Raw genomic sequence first — 20165 nt, 5'->3', positions numbered from 1 at the left:
TTTTCAGTATACTGCTGTTTCTTACAGAGACATGTTTAACAGCTTGTTTTATATTCTAATGTTGATGTATGGATGGAATATCTAGGGAAAGGAAAGTGACTAGCACAGGCATACGTCTACAATTCTTGGCAATTTTAAAAATCCATGCAGAAATAAAAAAAAAAAATCAACTTGACGGGGGCATGTGTGACATGACATATGCAAACTCTCGAGGCTCTCTAACTGTGGCAACCCCTACTTCTGAATACAACCTTGGGCAAAAAAGTGCTCCGATCAAGTAATTTATGCTTAGAAATAAAACATTGACTTTCAAATGCACCACCGCCTGAAGCCAGGCTTTGAGGCTGATTTGATCCCCCTCTGAGATGGTGAGAGATACGGCCCATTCCCCCTAATCACTTGCCAGAGACCGTGCAATCACACAGCAACAGCTAAAGTAATCACCGCTGTGGTCTCCACCCTTCCTCCCTGAACCAACTGAGGTTCAAACCTGCAACATCGCACCTGGAACTCCTGCATATGTGCTCCCCATACAGAATTACACACACTGTAGGCCGTAAGAATTGTAGCACAGTATTCACATTGTAAGCAAGTTTGTAGATGGTTTGGCCGATAATGACCAACTATGAATAGTGAAAGAGTAGTGACTTCATGCAGATGCAAGACATAGGTGCCAGCAGAGCTTTTGTTTGTGGAAAATAATGAGAAGTGTTTAGCTGCAGAGCTCCAGGCTCGGCCCACCTCCTCTGTCAGACCCTTGGGTCCCCAGCTTGGAGAAGGCAATGACATCTGGTATTGTTTATGCCAGAGACAATACGATCAGGATACTAAAGCATGCTTCATAGTTTATTAGTTTGAATAAACCATGCGACCTCCAACAATAACACCAAGATAAAAAATACAACCTTAATATTTTGATATACAGTAAATGCAACTTATAAAGTTGGGTAAGATAACGTTAATCATATCCATAACGGTAGTATAGCAGCAGCCTCTTCCCCACAAGTTATGTTGAGCTACATTAGATATGTTACACAATGATATTTGCTGCTTAACATTATGTTAGCTAACTTGATTATATTTAATGTTAAGGTTATATTGCTGCTATCTGTAGAGGTCACCTACTTATACAGTGGCATAGGCATGATGCAATGTAACATTATAACATTGCAACAGTGTTCAACATGCTCATAAAGTTATTTTTGTACGATTGTTTTGACCATGGACAATAGCGGGGGGGTACTCACTCACTCAAAATTTTTTCGATATTGTAATTCATTCTCCTGTATGCTGATCAAAGCTGAAATTGCTGATGCTATTTGAATGAAATAAACTGATTAATGTTACAAAATGCAACGTGAGAAGACTACAACTCCCATAACCCTGACGGCGTCTTTTGTTTAGATTGAGAGACACCTAGTTGTGATTTTCCATCATCGGTCCTGGGGTGTTGGATATGGGTCCCTGTGCCAGAGGGGACTCTCCAGTGAGGCACACAACACTTACGTGTTTTTCTGGAATAAATCATCAATGGGCTCTGTCCCTTTGGATTGCATTTGGTAATCGACCTGCATGGAGCAGCTGGTACCAGGGCCAGTAGGTAAGTCTTTCGAAACACTCTTTTAATACACTGTTCACATACTACGTTGTTGGTGCTTCAGTTAATGTGTAGGGGCTCTTATCATGCTACTGCAGAGGTTAGGTGTTATTTGGAGCAGTATTAGGGGTTAAAAAATACACTTTAGTGCGTTCAACTTGCCGCCCAGAGTTTATCCGTGTTAGCCACTGCAAGCTATTAGCGTCTCTCCGGAGAATCTATGTTAATATTTCATACACGGAAAAAAATGTCTCAATGGCTTATTTGATGACTGAATTTGCCTAAAAAGACCTTGGGACAATTTTACACCGGAATTTCACTTTAAGTAGAAAAACATTTCCAACTGTTTGACCAGTTGCATTCTCTCTCTTCTCTCAGTTGGATAAAATGTTACTACTATATGTGGAGAATTGCTGCCCATTATTAGCCTTAAGCAGCCTAGTTATTTCTCACTTTTGTCTTAAATACATTCAACAAGAAACCCAAAATTATTTAGTTAACATATGACTTAGAGGATTTAGACTTGATACTGGTTTAGATATAATAAAAAAAAATGCTGTTGCAATGCAACTTTATGAAACTGTACATATTAATTACATAAACAACTGTTACAACTCTTACTTTTCTTTTGCTGTACCCGTAATAAGAAGAGCATTACACTGGAAATTGCTAACCAAGGTTATTGGTGTGCCCCAGACTTTATGGCTTTATATTAGCACAAGTGAGTGAGAGGATAGCGGAGTGGTCATAATGTTTCTCATCCACTAACTGTTTCTGCAGGTCGTAGATAGACGTACATAATTAATGACTTTGATGAACAGAAGAGGTTTTTTTTGTTGTTTGAACTTGTGGCAGTCCTAAAATGATCTTACTGGGTCATACACACACACACACACACACACACACACACACACACACACACACACACACACACACACACACACACACACACACACACACACACACACACACACACACACACACACACACACACACACACACACACACACACACACACACACACACACACACACACACACACACACACACACACACACACACTCCACAGTAAAGATCTCCATGCTTCAGCGTGGGGTACTGCAGTGTAAAATGTGGTTCAAATAGAGTGAATGAGCTTGTTGGAGTTTGATGAGTCTCCTGTCCTCTTCTGAACCAAAAGCTCAACCCACTCTTGCTTTATCACAGTTTGCCAGCCTACAACTATCTGTGCTACACTAAATCAATTAGCATGTCATTAAGATAGCTTGTTCCAGCGCAGTAAGCATTGAGGTGGGATACAGTATTTGCACAAACGGAGAGAGCTGAACTTAGAGGGCATCATATCTCAGTGTCCATGAGTGCAGCATACTGTGTTTATTGGTTGGCTCAGTGCATGTGTACAAGAGTACCTGGATATGGAGGATCAGTCCCTGACTAATAAATATTGAGGTCTTTCTCACCACGAAAGTAGCAGTTATTCATGGTCTCACAAAAGTACTAATGATCTGTATTACCCATACAGATAAATTATGCAAACCTGATATTTCTTATGGTGTTTGTTATTTGTCAGTCTGTTCTGTAATCCTCCATAACAACCATTGGCTTAAAAGCTTTATTTTAGTATTCACAAACAGCTTTTCAACTATTAACTTATTTGAGAGAGAGAGACAGACAGAGAGCGAGATAGACAGAGAGAGAGAGAGAGACAGAGTGATGGACAGATAGACAGAGAGACAGGGAGAGGAGAAAGAGTGAGACAGCGAGAGACAGAGAGACAGAGAGACAGGGAGAGAGAGAGAGAGAGAGAGAGGCGGAGTGACAGAGACAGATGTAATCAATCTGATCTGCCTCTGCTGTAGTTGTGATCAAACTGAAGGCCAAGTTTAAAAAATGGATGTAAATGGGAGAAAAGTGGCCACAAGTAAGGAAATAGAAAGTAAGAGATTAGCCATTGCACCCTGGCCCAATTTGGCATCACAGCTGGTGTAATACTATCACAGGTTGGTCTCTAGTTTCCTTATTATTTTCATGTGTATGCCAAATATGGAGTGAGCATTAACAGAACAGTCAAAATTCACCCCCTTCAGAAGCGAAGACTCAAAGTCACCTGATATCTGAGAATAAGGTGATCCTTCTGGAATTAGCAGGAGTAAAGCAACACCCTGGTCTTTGGACAAGATAGGGAGATGATAGGCTTAATCCCCATTCCTGCAGAGAGGATTTCTTTCTGAAGGAAAGCGCTCAATCAAACCATTTAGATAAACATTGAAAATATTGTAGCATTTGCTGCTTGTGATGAACCTTTCTTTATCTTTTGACGGCAGGAGCGCTTAATCAAAACTGCTTTTCCCCACTGCAGATAACATAAAGTGCTAAAAGTTAAACATTTAAGAAATAACTTTCACTATTGGATTCATATCATCCTAAATCTATTAAAACACTGAAACTAGTAACTACACCAAACTGAGGTCAGGGGAATCAAAGAGCACACATCATATTATCAAGAGTGAGTCAGATAATAAAATCCTCAGATCATAAAAGCCATAAAATCCCCATTCTACTGCTTTGGGCCAAATGGCTGTCACTAATGTATTAGACTACATAGCAACATTAGCACTGGTGCCAGAAAAGTAATTATCTGACAGAGAAAACTAATAAGGCATCCACACAGACTCTCTAATGCATTTCTATAGTCAAAGTGCAGGTGTTTGACAGAGAGGCTGAAGAGAGAATACAGTTATCTCAGGTCAAACTGTGTCTCCACCCACACGAGACAGTACAGTACAGAATCGAGTGTCATACTCTCAGCTCCTGATCTGGCCGTATCTCCCTTATGCTCTCAGTCACAGCAAACAATTCAAAGAGGCTAGACACTGACTTCAAAAGACCAGTGCTGCCTTTGAACACCATGCCAGTTGCACAAACCATCAGCAGAACATCGACATCCTCAAGGCATGCACAGACAATATTTGTGCCTCTCTCAGCTGCAGATGCAACACTTGGCACAAAGTCTTTTCACTGGATACTAGACAATAAAAACACCAAGAGGTAATGCAGCAACAGAGAGCTTACGTACCGCCCTACTTAGTGTTAGCTTCTGTTCCAGTTGCCGTCCCTTCTCAAAGTGTTTTTCCAATAAAAAGCTTCTTTCATCACTCTAAGCGGTATTTACAAGGGTTTTCAGTCCATACTTGAATCTGAATGACCAAATGCAGTAGATCGAAGGCATTCTCATTTTGATAAAGCGAAGATGTTTTTGTGAGCTTTCTTTCATTACCCTTTTTTATTTAACTTTTTAGATGTATAAGAGGTAGGGAAGAGGAAATGTACAAATGCCACAAGAAAAAAATTCTCCGCGGATCAAGTGCGTTGATACCTTCACAGTATTTTTATAGCACCTCAACCTGCTTTATAATGAACAAAGACATGGGAATCTACCTGTTTACGGTCCCTTTAAAATCAGTCTTTAGGCCTTCTCAATAAGTACTAAAAAAATCAAAATGGTTTGTCCTTCAGAGCTGAAGAAAACCTAAATGGGAATAGTACTTCTTACAGTTGTCACTGACTGATGCAAAATTTGTATCTGTAGTCCAGAGTCTCAATATATATTTTTGGTAATAGTGAAATAGAATATGTAGTAAATGTGCTCCTCAAAAAGTCTGCCATATCCAAATGTTGAGCACATGTCTTAGCCCCCAGCTGAAAGGAGCATTTCAACATTTGTCTGAGACAAATCTTTAAATGCCTCAGAGAACCTCAGACCACAATAATGATTGGGTTATTCACATATATCTTTCCAGACTAAATGTTTTAGTGTTATGCAACTTAAAACTTCTACTTCACTATATTTTGGAGGCAAATACTTTTTACTCAATTACATTTATTTAGCATTAGTTAGCACTAGTTATTTGGCAGTATATAAAGTTATTAAGCCAAAATGGCTTAAAGCTGAAGTTGGTAACTTTCTGTAAAAGTGTTTTCTATATTTGCTGAAACTGTCACTATATCCTGACAGCACAATGAAACAGATGATCTGGAAATAGTAATGTTGCTCTACCTCCCTCTGTCTGCTCCTAATGTCATCTCATTTCATTTCACCTAAACGACAACCAATCAAAGGGGATGATTGACTGCTCTGAACTTCAATCAAACTGAAATTAGGCTGCCTAGTTTAAGCTGCACTTTCTCATTTTGAGCTAAAAAAGTACACTAAAATATGTTTTTAAAAACACTTTGTGCCAGAAATAGGCAATACAGTAGCAGAATATCAAGTTCTATTTGAGCAGGGGTGCTTAGTTTCACAGTTTGATCAGATTGGTTGCTTTTCTTGGGTGTGGTGGGAACTAGCAGATGCCATCTAGAGCACACAGAGGGTACCTGGGAACAGACAGGAACAGAAAATGGAGGTAAAGATACGTTACTTTTTCACAGATCGTCTGTCTTGTTATGCTGTCAGGATATAGTGACAATTACAGCATATATGGAAAAAAAAAGTGTTTTCACAGAAAGTTACCAACTTCGCTTGACACTTACCAGCTGCAACGTAAAAGTGGTTATAATTCAGTGATATAATATGTATTATTCCAAAATGGACCATTCTGCGCAATGATTACTTTTGGTCCTTTATGTATAATTTACGTAAAATACTTATCTATTTTTTACTTTATTAAGGGTTTAAATGCAGGACTTTTACTTGTAACATAGTATTTATACACTGCAATACTACTGCTACTTTAACTTAAGTAAATAGTCACTATTATAGGAAGTGTTCAGACTTCAATGTCCCTTACAGTAAAATATACCACTATAGCATGCATTATGATGTTTGAGCCTTTTGGAAATACTGATGAAAAAATCTTGTATTGAAAACACACTGCCTGGACAAGGCTAATGGAACAGAGGCTAGCTTGAAAAAGGCTTGGGTCCTTAACTCTGTAATCTCTTTGTGTTCTCTGAGGCAATTCATCATCATTTTAACCACCATGTAGGTCTATAGATGGTGATAAACAAGCACAAGGAGCACATACCTTACACGTGAGGTTTACTCTCTGCTAACCATGCCTGTTTGATAAACCTTCCCACAATACTCAAAAATGTAATTCACATTTTCTAAAGGTGAAAAGCACAATATAGTCATGATAACAGCAACCATCCATCTTGTTCAGCTGAATGACAATGAATGCCCTATGTTATAGCTCCATCTGCCAAAACCCAGACAACCTCCTTAACTGATGTATTCACATAGAAAAACACAATTATAGAAACATACACCATACTGTATTTATTCCTAAGTCACTTGACATTTGTCAAAAATCACTGTTACGTTTCCAGACCTGCCTTGACATGGAATTTATTAACAGGTGTCTTAAATGCTACTAGGGTAAACAGATCATTCACAGAACAGAAAAAAAGGATGTAAGCACCTGTTTTGGGAGCGTCATCGACACAGTGGAGTGCTTAATACCAAAGCCCAAACCAGAGTGATGTTGAAAGGTGAAATCTCTGCACATCAATTTTGTCCTGAGCAGCACAGCGCAGCAGAGCTTATTACAGACTCGCAATCTGTCTCAAGTGTTCAGACTGTGTCAGTAATGCTGGGCTGCTGGGAACTCAAAAAGCTTCATTAAAAAGCTTGGCCATCCAGAGCACATCTGTGGCAGCCAAATACAATGTCAGACCACATTTATCATCTGCAAATTAAACCCATGTAAGACTGAATTACACCAAATTAGATCTGAAAATGAGTGGAGGGGCTTGTGTGCTGTGAGCAGAAGAAAACTGCTCCAATACCATATGGAGAACTTGTTGTGTCAGGCACGGGCGTGCCTAGGGAGTGGCCCGGGGTGGCCCCCTAAAACCCTGCCTCACCATTACAATTGGCTACCTGCCCAGTCGGTTGGAACTGTTTGAAAAATGCAATTCAGTCTGAAACCTGAGAGGCAGCAGAGTTTACTAGCAGAGCGGTCAGCGGTCAACTTGACAGGAAGTCTACACTGTTCTCGCTACTTGTTGTCGCTCCTGAAAGATGTGAGACGACTTTTTTTGATACACATATACTATGCTGGTGGTTAAAACAGTTTTTAGGTATGTTCATGATAATTTGGTGCAGTTCTGTGAATGTCATCATCTCACTTTGCTAGCAAACCTGTCCTCATTGGTTGGTTATTGTCAACGATGCTAACATTAGCTATGTAAATCTCTTGTGTAACTTTATGGGCCTGACTAAGTTTTTGCCAGATGTCTCTTTAGTAATTACTAATTTTATTGGATAATATCAATGGCATTGTAGTTAATTGCAAGACATTGAAACTAAAGTTGAAACCTTTCAGTTAAGTCAAAGTGCAATAGTCATTATTTCATCTGGGTTGGTTTACCATATAAAAAGTCTGATTTTATTTTCATTCTGATGACAATATGTGTGATTTTGTAAACTCAGATAGGGATACTGGTGATGAAGGCCCTTCATCTTCACCTGCACTTCAGGATATATGTGCATTTGCCCTCTTTAAAACTTGATCTGCTTTGTCTTGAATTGAGGATGTTTCAAGCTAAGTAACATAAGTGAAAAGGCCAAATATTACTTATTTTACATGCCATCACTTCTACTAACTGCACTGTAACAGGTTTGAGGTTTTGGACAATTTTGTCAAGAAAATAGTTTGTTCACGAAGGCTTATTTATTTGTATTTCTTTAATAAAGTATGGAAACTTTATTTTACATTTGTTTGGTGCCACTCTGTTGTGTTGTGAGTGATAGGTCTATTTAAGTAAACTATAAACAGGGATGCAGCTATGCAGAGCTATGCAGACTGCCTACAGCATCACTTGAACTTCCTGCTACCTCTGCATAAGTCAATGCCCCACTTGGGCCACCCCAGAAGAAAAAAAAAGTCTGGACACACACACTGGTCTTGGGTTGTCTGCACCCCCTAATTTGGAAATATTAGAGCCATCTGGTTTGTTGTTTACACATATACTCATGTATTATATATTCATGTGGAGGATACAGGGAAACAGAGGCTGTCCTCTTTGATTCTTTTCTATTGTGATCTGAAGGATCAGTCCTGCACTCAAGCCATGTCTAGATTAAAGGATCTGCAGTCCCTGACCACGGTGATGCTGTTTATTCTCCCACAATGGAGGTTTAGGTGCTTTTAAGAGTGAATATCACATTGGCACTGGGGCACTTTGTCTGTTAGCGAGTGCATCAGGGCTACAGTGTGCTGGCCTGAGAGATAAACTCACTGCTAATCAATCACAGCGCGTTGTCTCTTTTCCCCTCCCTGTCGCACGCACGCAGGCACGCAGGCAGGCACGCAGGCAGGCACGCACGCAGGCACGCACACGCACACGCACACGCACACGCACACGCACACGCACACGCACACGCACACACTCACAACTAAAAATCCTGCATTCACTTTTGACTTAAATACAAGTACGTATTAAGTACTAAGTATTAACATCAAACTATTTTTAATTTATCAGTAAAAAATAGTCATTATGCAGATTTTTTGCTAATTTCAGAATAATGTATAATTTATTATTCTTTGGTTTTTATTAGTTATTTGATGCTATAAAAATGAGGTTATGATCGACACCTGTCACTGTTGACTGGCTTGGTCAGGCAAGTGTATGATTTGGTCTGTGCTGATTCTGGTTGCAAAATTACACCTGGCAGCGCCCATATCAAGGATAATTTGGCTTTACTTTTATACAATGGGAGAAAGTGGAATTGCGCCATCCGTCTTTATATACATCCTACGGGACGTACACAGGCAAGGCTATCATTTGAGGATGTCTGTGTGTCCATGGAGGAGGTTTGCAGCAGGGGCTTGTAGCCTGTACTCTGCCACCCCAGTGTGTTGGATCCTCAGCCAGCCCATTGTACTGAAATTCAACCACAATGGCACAGTATCTTACCCAAAGGGGAACCCTTATCATGGCTCTGGAATGACTTGTCTCTGTGGGCGCCAACAACAAAGGCTTCACAGAGCTGTAGGTGAGCGAGCGGAGCAATCTAGTCCTATTGTTCCATGTATGGTAAACTGGGCTTCAAACCTCTCATTCTTGCTCGATCTTCGGAAAGCTGGTTGCAATCTGTGATATGAGCAACTGTCGCAGTGCTGAACTTTTGTAAGCCGTTTGATGGTATAGCACACGACATCTCATCACTTTCTCAGTCTTGAGGAGAGATTGAGAAAATGAATAAAACTACAATGTGTACAACAACCTGCATAATATTATACAGCACATTCAAAGCTTTTCTTCCCAATATATTTACTGAGTGTAAGCTCTGTATAAGACATGCAGTCAGATTATCAATTTCTTATGAGTTGACACAAAGCCTGAAACAGAATCATGTCAGTTATCAGTCAGGTTGATACTGGGTGTGAAAATTGAGTAAATGTTGTAGTGATACATTGTTTTTCTAAACATATTAGACCAAGATTGCAGCATTCATCTTAACATTTAATGTGCAACAGTAAGGGACCTAACAGAAAAGAAATCATGTCGTTTCTGCAGGCACTGAGAAATTCCATGAGACATTTATTTGAATTCTAGTTATATTCTCTATTCATGTCTGCTACAACCTTAACTGACATAATTACTTTAAAAGGGATGGTTTTATATAACATATCAATTTTAAAATCTGTACCAAGAGTAACTTAGCAGCAAGCAACAGCGAATTAATTGAAAACTGCAGGGGAAGACTTCCTGCTTTACTTCATGTTGTCTGTGGTTTGATTGGAAGACTTTCCAATGTAATATTGCTGTGCTTCACTTTATTCTCTCTGATCAGGTTAAAAGCTTACTAACTCTTGGTCTAGTTAGAGTTTAAGATCTATTGCTTGTGCTTGCAGAGCTTTGCCAAACAATGTTCAGGAAAGCCTCCGTAGACGTCCATGAATTGTAATATTTTCCACTTGATCTACCCACACCAGAGATAGCTATCAGTCGGTGCATCACATAATTGTCTGCAGCCTCTGTACGGCAAGTGACAATCCTTGATTGTTGAAAAACACAACCACAAAAGTCAGCTTTGCACATTAGCTTGTAATTTACAGTCAGCAATAAGCTATATAAAACCTTCTTTACATCAGAGCAGTGATGGATTCCCCAAGTACATGTTACAGCAATCATAAGGCAGTGAAGAAGTGCTGCAAACATAAGCACATAAACAGTAAAATAAACCAGCGGCTCGGACTCATTTGGCTGTCTGTTCACAAGATCCATAACACCAGCTGAGGGATGCTGTAGCACATCAAGCTGTGAACTTTATAAAGAAAACTCAATTCACAGCGACAGATATAAACAGTGCCACAGTACACAGAGATGACCCCCGAAGGTTTCCATCACTCACTGACTCAAACTGATGTACGTTCTGTATAGCCTCAAACAGCTCCGACAACTGGACAAAATGCTATTATCACAAACTGTTTTTCATAAACATATCAAGGTGATAAATACCTTGTTTTACATACGTGCCACATACAGTACATAATGCTGCTGTAAAAGACTTGTGTATCTAACTCAGACTTGCATTCAAATTAGTCCTTGCTTTAATGTGGTCATTACAACAGTTTCACATGGAGTTTGACCTGGTTAATTAGTGCAGGGAGGGGGAGATGGATACATTATGCCTCTTTGTGGTGGTCATTTCAATAATAACTTCTTTGCTACTCACCTAATAACTACAGAAGAGAATATACTATTCCTTGTGCATTTTGCTTAAGATGACGTCTTGTTTATGTATGTTTTATACTAAATAAATTGTAGTGGTATGGATCCAATCATGTCTTTTTGCCTTTATATACCTTAACTTACTGTTTAACGACCTGTTTGCATCTCTCTCTATATAACGGCGAGTATTTATTACTTCTTATTATGCATATAATTCGGTTTTCAGTAGGTATTTTTCCACTATGGTTGACTACCCGGATTGAGGCAGGTCTATCTCACCAACAACGCCCCTAATTTGCATGTGAGTTGCTCAGGAGGCCGTTTGACCGAGTAGAAAATGGCCCTGTCGGAGAGTACCCCTGAGATATACAAGATTGGTGATTGGATGTAGCTCTCTGCGGGATGTGACGTGTTGTAGTACAGACACCACAACAGCATGGCTAAGTAGATTAGACACTTTTATCCAGTGGCGTAGAACAACACAGCACAGAAAATGATATGTGCACGGATTCTGTATTGAATTCTCCTTTGCTGCATGCTCCATACCCCTCTCCCTCTCCCACTCTCACATACATACATACGTACGTACGCACGCACGCACGCACGCACGCACGCACGCACACACACACACACACACACACACACACACACACACACACACACACACACACACACACACACACACACACACACACACACACACACACACACACACACACACACACACACACACACACACACACACACACACACACACACACACACACACACACACACACACACACACACACACACACACACACACACACACACACACACACACACACACACACACACACACAGTGCTGCAGTGGGGTGACAGCGGCCGGCTCGAATCTTTTTCTTTCATGTTACTTTGTACATAAGTTGATGTTGTGAGTAGAACGGGCAACCTTATATCTAACTTTAGAGGAAGAGCGGTGCACCGCTGTAACACTGATCAGTTGATCATCGGCGTTCTAAACCCATTCAGAGCGATACGTCATCTCCGGAGTCTCGTAAATTCTTCTCGGGCCTTTTTTTGTTATGGAAACATGAAGAGTGAAAAACCATTTGAGAGGGCATGCCCTGAAACTTTCCCGGAGGCCACTCTACAGGGCTAATGGAAACACGCCATTTTTCGGATATTAAAATTTGTTTGATGATCTGAAACATATAACTGTGACAAAAAGCAAGAACAGAAGAAATCTGTAAGGGGGCAAAAACTTTTTCACAGCACTGTATTTCCAGACTATCTGAGCCTTCAGTCCATGGAAGGCATCATTATAACTCATCTAATACCAAACCAATTTCAGATTATTTCAACTGATGTGCTTATGTTCTTCTGGGTTTAATAGCTCTCCACAGCATAGACCAATTAAACATCCAGCAGACCATTGAAGGCCTGATTAGTCTCAGACTGGCTTTTAATTTGATATGCACCAGGGGCAGGTGGATGAGCTGTCTATCTGATATTGGGATGCATGATAATTAGTGTTCCGTGGTTCTGCTGTGGTCCAATCATCTCCACTCACAGCAAATCAGCAAAAACATAAAATAGACAGTGCCTGCAGACATGTTCAGGTGGCTTCAGATTGACAGCTATTTGTTTTAACATCAATCACTCTGCTATGTCCTACCTTATCAGGATTCTCTTCGATCCAGCTCTTTACTGTGTTCAGAGCGATGTCAGCTGCAGGATCATTCGGAAAGCCTAGATGAGGAAAAAAAAGTGTCAATATCAGTTGGATCCAACATGCAGATGCAAGACGTAGACAATAACAGAGAGACGAACAGACAGTCAAACCAATATCTCCACATGTAACAGCATTTCTCCTAAATCAATGGAAAGGAGCACAGGCTGCTTGTCTCTGGTAGATGAGACCAGCTGTCTGATAAACTGCTGTAGTTGTGTACTGTGAGATGCACAGTGTTGAAAAGAAACAACATACAGATATTATGGGGATACAATGTATAGATACAAGCTATATACTGTATATACACATCATACCTTCACTCATTATCACCTCAGGTAGAATCAATTCATGTTTTGTCTTTATGACAGTAGATGTGTGATGTGTGATTCACACTAACCTATTTTATCACTTTGCCAGAAAGAACATATAGTCAAGTTAGTGTTGCTAGCAATTTTGCTAATTACTGTATTAATCACAGCAGTTGTGTTTGCTTAAGATCCCTAACACTGCATTAAGACAATTTATCGATCTAAACACACAGATTTAAATTCGATATATCCTTGATAAGGCAAGTTGAGGGAGGACTCTGCTACGCTGATCTCCGGATCATTTGCTGCCACTATAGAGAACTTCTAAAGACTCTTAGAGTGAGCTATTGACTATAAAAGCCCTTGGCCCAGCCATGCTACAGCTGGAGATTATGTAAGCCATTACAAAAATTGCTGACAATCTTCTACTCTGTCACAGAATAGTGTTTCAGTTGTCTTCTGTGCCTTTCATAAAACTTTACTAAAGCATTTTACTCTTAAGTCAATGTAGAGCTTATAGTTTGAAGTTGACTTGCAGGTACTCCGTTTACACTGCATGCATGCCCTATGCACAGTTCAGCCCATAAACCACAAAACAAATCATTTTTCAGTCCTAAGTGACCTAGCTCACGATTTAAAACTCAAAGCTCTTCCATATTATAACCCCTGGCCTCCATAAGGGACCACAGGTTACAGAAGTCACTGTCTTCCTCTAACTACAGAGGTCAAGACCTCAATTTCAACCCACATCAACTGATACAAGGGCCATGCCAAAGTTGTAGGCTGTTGGTTATTGCATGGGTCATATTCACAAATATTTTTTCTTTTCCAGGGTCATTGCCACAATGATAACATTCTATGACCTATGAAACAAGCTTACAAGTACTGTGATGACCCCTACCCTTTAAGTTGGATGAAAAGAAAAATGAAAAGCCAATGAGATCTAGCCTTACATTTTCCCGAATTCTTTCATCTCAGACCACCTGCTGTCAAAGCCTCTCAATAACTATTCTGGAAATGCTTTCAATCAACTGCCTTGGGAGCCATGATAGACTACATGAAGCTTTATCCTCACCACTCTCACCTATCTGACTACCGTTGATGTCTCTTTCTTTCAGTTTTTCTTCTCCTCCCCCTACTCAGCCTGACAGGAGTGGCTGACTTACACTGAGGAGAAGAGAGGAGAGGAGAGGAGAGGAGAGGAGAGGGGGGCTGAGGTGCTGCCGAACCCTAGCTGAGCTCATGTTCAAGCCCTGGGTGGAGGGAGATGTGAGCTGCATACCAGCCAGCAGTGACAGCCAGTCTGCTCCTATGGCTCTGTTAGGCAGTGTCTGCAGACAGTACGTGGCCCGTTCACGGCTCTTGCTCTTGAAAAGCTGCCCCCAGAGCTTTGTGCTCAGAACCTAATCCAGCATGCCAAATCAGTTTGCAGGTCACCTGACTCCTCTTGTCTTCCAAACACACTTAACCTTTTCAGTGATATCACTTTGTCTGGTGATGTTTCTTTTTTAAAATCCGTTTCCACACTTATGCAGGTGTACCATCACTTCATCTCACACGTCAAGTAACATAGGCTAACAGATGTATGGAAGATGAGGAAGCTGAGAAAAATAGATCCACAGAGATCGGACCAGCTGTTTAGGAAGAGCACACTACGGGAGAGGTGTTAGACAAGTAAGCACACAAACAAATGAACTAATTATTTTAAGAAGTCAGGGCCTGTCTTTGTGCTCTTACTATACCACCTTAAGAAAGCTAAAAACAGGTCTTAATCATAATATTAGCACATTCTGGGATTCTGGACAGTAGCAGTGGGGGGACGGCATTGAGTCCATATAATCTATTCAGTGTGGAGTTTCTACAAATGCTCTATTGATTTGAGAGCTATACCTATTAATCATAGCAGAGCTGAAAGAAGAGAGAGGTCAAAAGAGAAGCTATAGAAACAGTGAAAAAGATAAAAGGAAAATAGAATGATAGGTGTAAAAAAAAACAAGAGACAACATAAAAAAGAGTTAGATGGAAGACAACAAAAAGGGGTCATTGCCACTCAGGGCAGCTTGCCAGAAGAACTCTGTTCAAAAGTAACATCAACGGCCCAAGGTCAGCAGTTGCAGTTTTGAGTGCATTGGCTGCAACAGCAACAATAAAATATCCTCAATCATCACTTCTGTCACCTCTTTTAGCCATAGTGGTCACAGCCCTGTTAGAAGGGCTTTAAAAATAATTATGTTCAGAACAGAATCGACTCTATATGCGCACACAATGAAAAAGTTCACTGTTTTACTTCTACATCTTCTTTCCCCAACACCTCCTTCTCATTCTCCTTTGCTCCATATGCCGTGTGGAGGGTTCAGTGAAAGCTAATCTGTCAGGAGGTGGAGATCTGGCGTCAGGCGCGGTGATGGTGGGTCCTCAAGGGTCCCTGCTCTGCTTGGCTCGGCTCTCTCCTATGCTGGGAATATGGCCGGCTCAGGGAGATTTGTCTTAGTGAGGCCAGTGATGGGATATGTGCAGCGCAGCGCCACTGATGAGGACTCAGGTGGTATAGTGTTATTTCTGCTGAAGGCTCCTCTACTTCATCACCAGGCAGAGCGCAGCAGCCAGACAGAGATGGGGCGAGAGAGATGGGGCGAGAGAGATGGCATGCGCCGGGTGGAAAAAGGTTTAAGGTGGCACAGTGCGCTTGCATAACATTTGCACAGTACATCCAGTGATGTTGATGGCAATAGTAGTAAAGGGTTCAGTGACCACAACAAATTTGGACTAGTGACCAGGGAGAATGAAATCAGATAAACACTTTATCTGACCTGAGAAGAGGTCTTTTAAAATCTTCTAATCATTTCATCCCTTTGATTAATTTTAGGCCACAATCAAAAAGCATGATCAAAATATATGAGAAAGATGAGTTGGTTCATTTACTTTTAAATGAAAGGTACATTTTCATCAATGCTTAACTCACTGAGCCCATGTGGTGCATCAGCCCAGCTAGTTAAGCCAAAGGGATGATTCATCTTAAAACAGAATCCACATATTTTATTCCTATGATCTTGGGCATGTAGGACCTTTGTTAATATGGAGAAAAAGAGAGCCAACTCTAATCTCTGATGCAACCATGAGACACAGTGTCTTGCCCCTCTGTTAGGCATATGTAAATCACCTTCATAAACACAGGACCCTGTGTGACTTTTTAGGAATATGGTTTTTGTATATTACACAAAACTAAAAACCAGAGAAAAGCCACTGCTTGGGATGTTACAGCTATGACACGTAGTTGCTTAGTTCATAATGAAACAGTTCCCACTTTACATCACATATGACTCTGCCTTGACTTTGTGAAAGTTAATGTTAAAAAAATATCCACTGAGCTGGAAAGTAGGAAAAATAATATAAATGTGCTCTCTGCCTTAGGGGGGATTTTTGCTTTAAGAACAAGAAAGCCCATTGCTCTCTCTTTTGCCGGCATGACAACTCTTTCATATCCTAAATTTATAGTTAACTTTCACAACAAAACTGTGTAGGTAAGGTGTTTTTCTCCGGTGAGAAGGAGAGAGGAGTAGCTGCATCAACCGATAAAGCGGGTAGAGTTGAATACATGTATGTGCTATGATGCATTCCCATTCTTTGTTTGCAAATATATGGCTAGGCTGCAGGCACATTGTGCAGACCACACCAGTTTTGTTTTTTTCCTGAGTGAGCTTATATTGTGAAGAAGATGCAACAACCTGCTGTTATTTTAGGGCTTTATAATCTCTACTGTTGTTGTGTCTCTCTTTGAGCAACCCAATTTTTTGTAAGTATATGTGGCCTAGGTTTGATAAACATATGCTGACTGAGTTCTTGAAAAATACAAAGTACAGTTTTCTACCCTTGAGGCAATAATGGTATTGTTGGCCCCACTTTGCTGCCCGTCAGTTGTAGTTGGTCAAGTTCATGACTCAACACTCATCATTCATTTTGATGAGCTGTCTACCTTGAAGCAGCATATAGCCCGAGGCTGAGGTATCAGGCAGTCGTTAATTCACCTCAAGTGTTGAAGTGGCAAATGGTAAACATGGGAAATCTGCTACAGAAAATAAAATATGGCAACAAAAAACAAACATAAAATGCCAATGTTTCTCTGATTTTGAAAGGTCTTTAACAAGTTATTTTTATAACTGTTGCCTAGAAATATCTTTAACAAATGTCTTATAAAAATCGAAAGAATCTGATTGCTGCCTCTAAAGACCTTTATTATAACAGACTGGCAGGGTGGAATAATTTAAGCAGAATGTAGTAGAGAGTAGATTAGTGGATTGTGGTTTGGGCAGCAGGAAGAAATCATTAAGTGCAGCATAGTTGAAGGCAGCAGTCCTGTGTGTTCATCTGGAAAGGGAGGGTAAAAGAGGATTGTCACCCCATCAGGGCCCAGAGGAGAGGTGAGGTGACCCAGGGTGGAGGACAGAGTAGCGCTCAAGGACTCTAGACGCCAAAGCGCGGGTGTCAAATGGCCCGGAGCTCCTCTCTACACAAACACCGCGAAGCAGCAGGGCTGTGACCATGACCGACTTTGCAGCCCACAAAAGGAGACAGAGACAAAGAGGGATGGGAGGGTGTTATGTGAGGAAGACAGGCAGAAAAAGAGGTAGGAAGAAAGAGAGCAGCCTCCGTGGAACAACAGATGATGACCTTCCTTGGAAGCATTCCATATAGGTGATGCCATGCTTTGTCCTACATGCTAAAATTAACACCTGACATTTCACTTCTTTAAAACATCCTGGAGACTGTTTGATATGCAAAAGTTTAATGCTCAACCAAGTTTCTTTAAAGCCTAAATCTATTGTCCTATGGGTGGGAAGTATTTTTACATTTGGTGTATCATCAATGAAAATGATGACCAAGAGAGCAGGGCTAGTGGTGAGTACAATGCACACTGTGTGACTCAGTTAAATGGGCTACGAAGCTCCTGTTTCCTCCGAGCACACACTCTGCTACCCACTGATACAGCACGTTGCTCCCATGTACCTTGAAATTCCCAACCCAGCTGGGCTAAGCTCCCTGTAGTAAACCCTAGGTTTTAAGAGAAGGGAGGACTTGCACAGGCCATCTCTGGCAAGCTAGCAGCGAGCCATCACTGTTGAGAGATAAGGTGCCATGAATGTCTCCTACTTTCATAATCCTAGACAAGGATGAAGAGAGCCAGAGTATGATGCTGGCTGGGGGAAAATTCTTAGCTGCTTGAAACCTTTGATCTGGACAGTACAGTAGAAAGGCAGCGTGGACATACCAGTAGAGCCTGGGTGGATTACATATTACATCCGCATATCTCCCACAGCCACCAGTCAGTGCAAAAACTTCTCTGTCAACAATCCTTAGATCCGTCACAGAGACAGATTAGCCAAAGGGGAAGGGGGAGCAGTAAACAGAGAGATATTCGTCCCGAGCAATGGCATTGCCTATTGTGGGCCTCTGAATGCTTTGAGAGGGTTGTAAAAGCATGTCTTCAATGGCCTCTGTCAGGTAAGAAATAGACTTAATGTTCATGGCCTTGCTTTTACATTTGCTATTGAGATTTCTGCTCCATGCAAAGATTGATCTTAGCAGACACGTCCTAAACTGTACAGCTCATTACAAGGCTTTTGGAAAGTGCTCTTTCAGCACCAGCTAAGATGTGATCTCCACAAAGCTAAATTGTCCATAATGCATCTTGAAATGGGATTTTTATGTATGTGGCTTTGCTTGAGCAAGTGTCTCAGCCTGTGTGAGAGCATGTTTGTAAAAAAGATGTGTGAGGGAGAAAAAAGGACTACAAGGCGAGGAGGGAAGATGGGAGTGGAAGAGATAGACAAAAAGAGAACATGACCTCTCTAAGTCTAGGTAGTTAGACTTTTGGCACTGATCTTGTGAGACATTGAGAGGTGTCTCCTCTTTGGAAGGAATAATCCATTTAAACCCAGGTCGCATGGCTGTGATTGATGTGGAAACAGGAGCAGCACTTAATAACCTCTATCATGCTGGGTGACCTCATGGCCCACGGTGGGCACCAGTTTGTTTATGGGTGGTACCTCCGATACTATCCTTGCAGAAATTCTGTTGTGGCTAATGGGCCGGACTGAAGGATTGGACTGTCAGCATAGTGTGAGCCCTCATTTTTCTTTCCAAGCGCCTAAGGTACCCCCTTGCGCACCCCTGCTACACACAACCTCCCTGTTCTGCCATCATCTGTCAATGGTGACTGAGTCTCCTGGAATACGGAGGCGTGAGAGAGAGAGTGTCAATTAGCATTAGCTTTCCTGACAAATCTATTTTTCTCACCACAAAGGCCTTGGATAACTTGTTCCTGATTTCTCTCTGTCACAGTGTTGGGGGCACAAGATTTGTTTTTCTACAAATATTCAAGTGTGAAAATGGGTCAAGCACATGTGCATAAGTATAGTACCTGGGTGCATGTGTGGAGATCTAAAATGCCCATATCTATGTGTATTCTACAGAGAAAGAAAGATAAAAAGACGCACGGAGAAAGACAGATAGAGAAGATTGGGAAGATGTGCCTTTCACACTAAAAAGCTTTTGTTTACGTCCCTGAAATGGAAGTTGACCTTAAAGGTTATCTAAAATGTACAGAAACTGTCAAAATGCCTGACAACAGAGCAGAGAGCCTTTCAGAACATGGCAGTACTCAAGGGGCACAGGGAGCAGTCGTACAGAATAGCATCACAGCCCTGTTCTACAGTATACTACAGTCCCTCCTCTATTTGCCCTTTGCTGTGTGAAGATCTCTAGTGTTAATCAGCTGTATTGTTCTGTAGAGATGCAGTTATGGGAAACGCTAAGCTGCTTATTTATTTAACAGCACCCCCCAACCCCCCAACCCCCGGCTCT

At 41.1% G+C, this 20165-nt stretch overlaps 1 protein-coding gene across 2 annotated transcripts in view; it reads right to left on the bottom strand.

The window, feature by feature from the left end:
- The window catches only part of macrod2 (mono-ADP ribosylhydrolase 2), a 446660-nt gene that overhangs the window by 82898 nt on the left and 343597 nt on the right, over nucleotides 1-20165 (bottom strand). For both annotated transcript variants that reach the window (XM_083922595.1, XM_083922596.1), the window contains exon 8: nucleotides 12940-13013. In XM_083922595.1, the coding sequence (XP_083778721.1) occupies nucleotides 12940-13013 (74 nt within the window). The remainder of the gene's footprint in view (nucleotides 1-12939; nucleotides 13014-20165) is intronic.

The sequence above is a fragment of the Echiichthys vipera genome, assembly GCF_963691815.1.
Source record: "Echiichthys vipera genome assembly, chromosome: 11".
Classification (NCBI taxonomy): domain Eukaryota; kingdom Metazoa; phylum Chordata; class Actinopteri; order Perciformes; family Trachinidae; genus Echiichthys; species Echiichthys vipera.
Note: the sequence above shows the minus strand (reverse complement) of the source record. Positions and strands in the feature narration are given on the sequence as shown.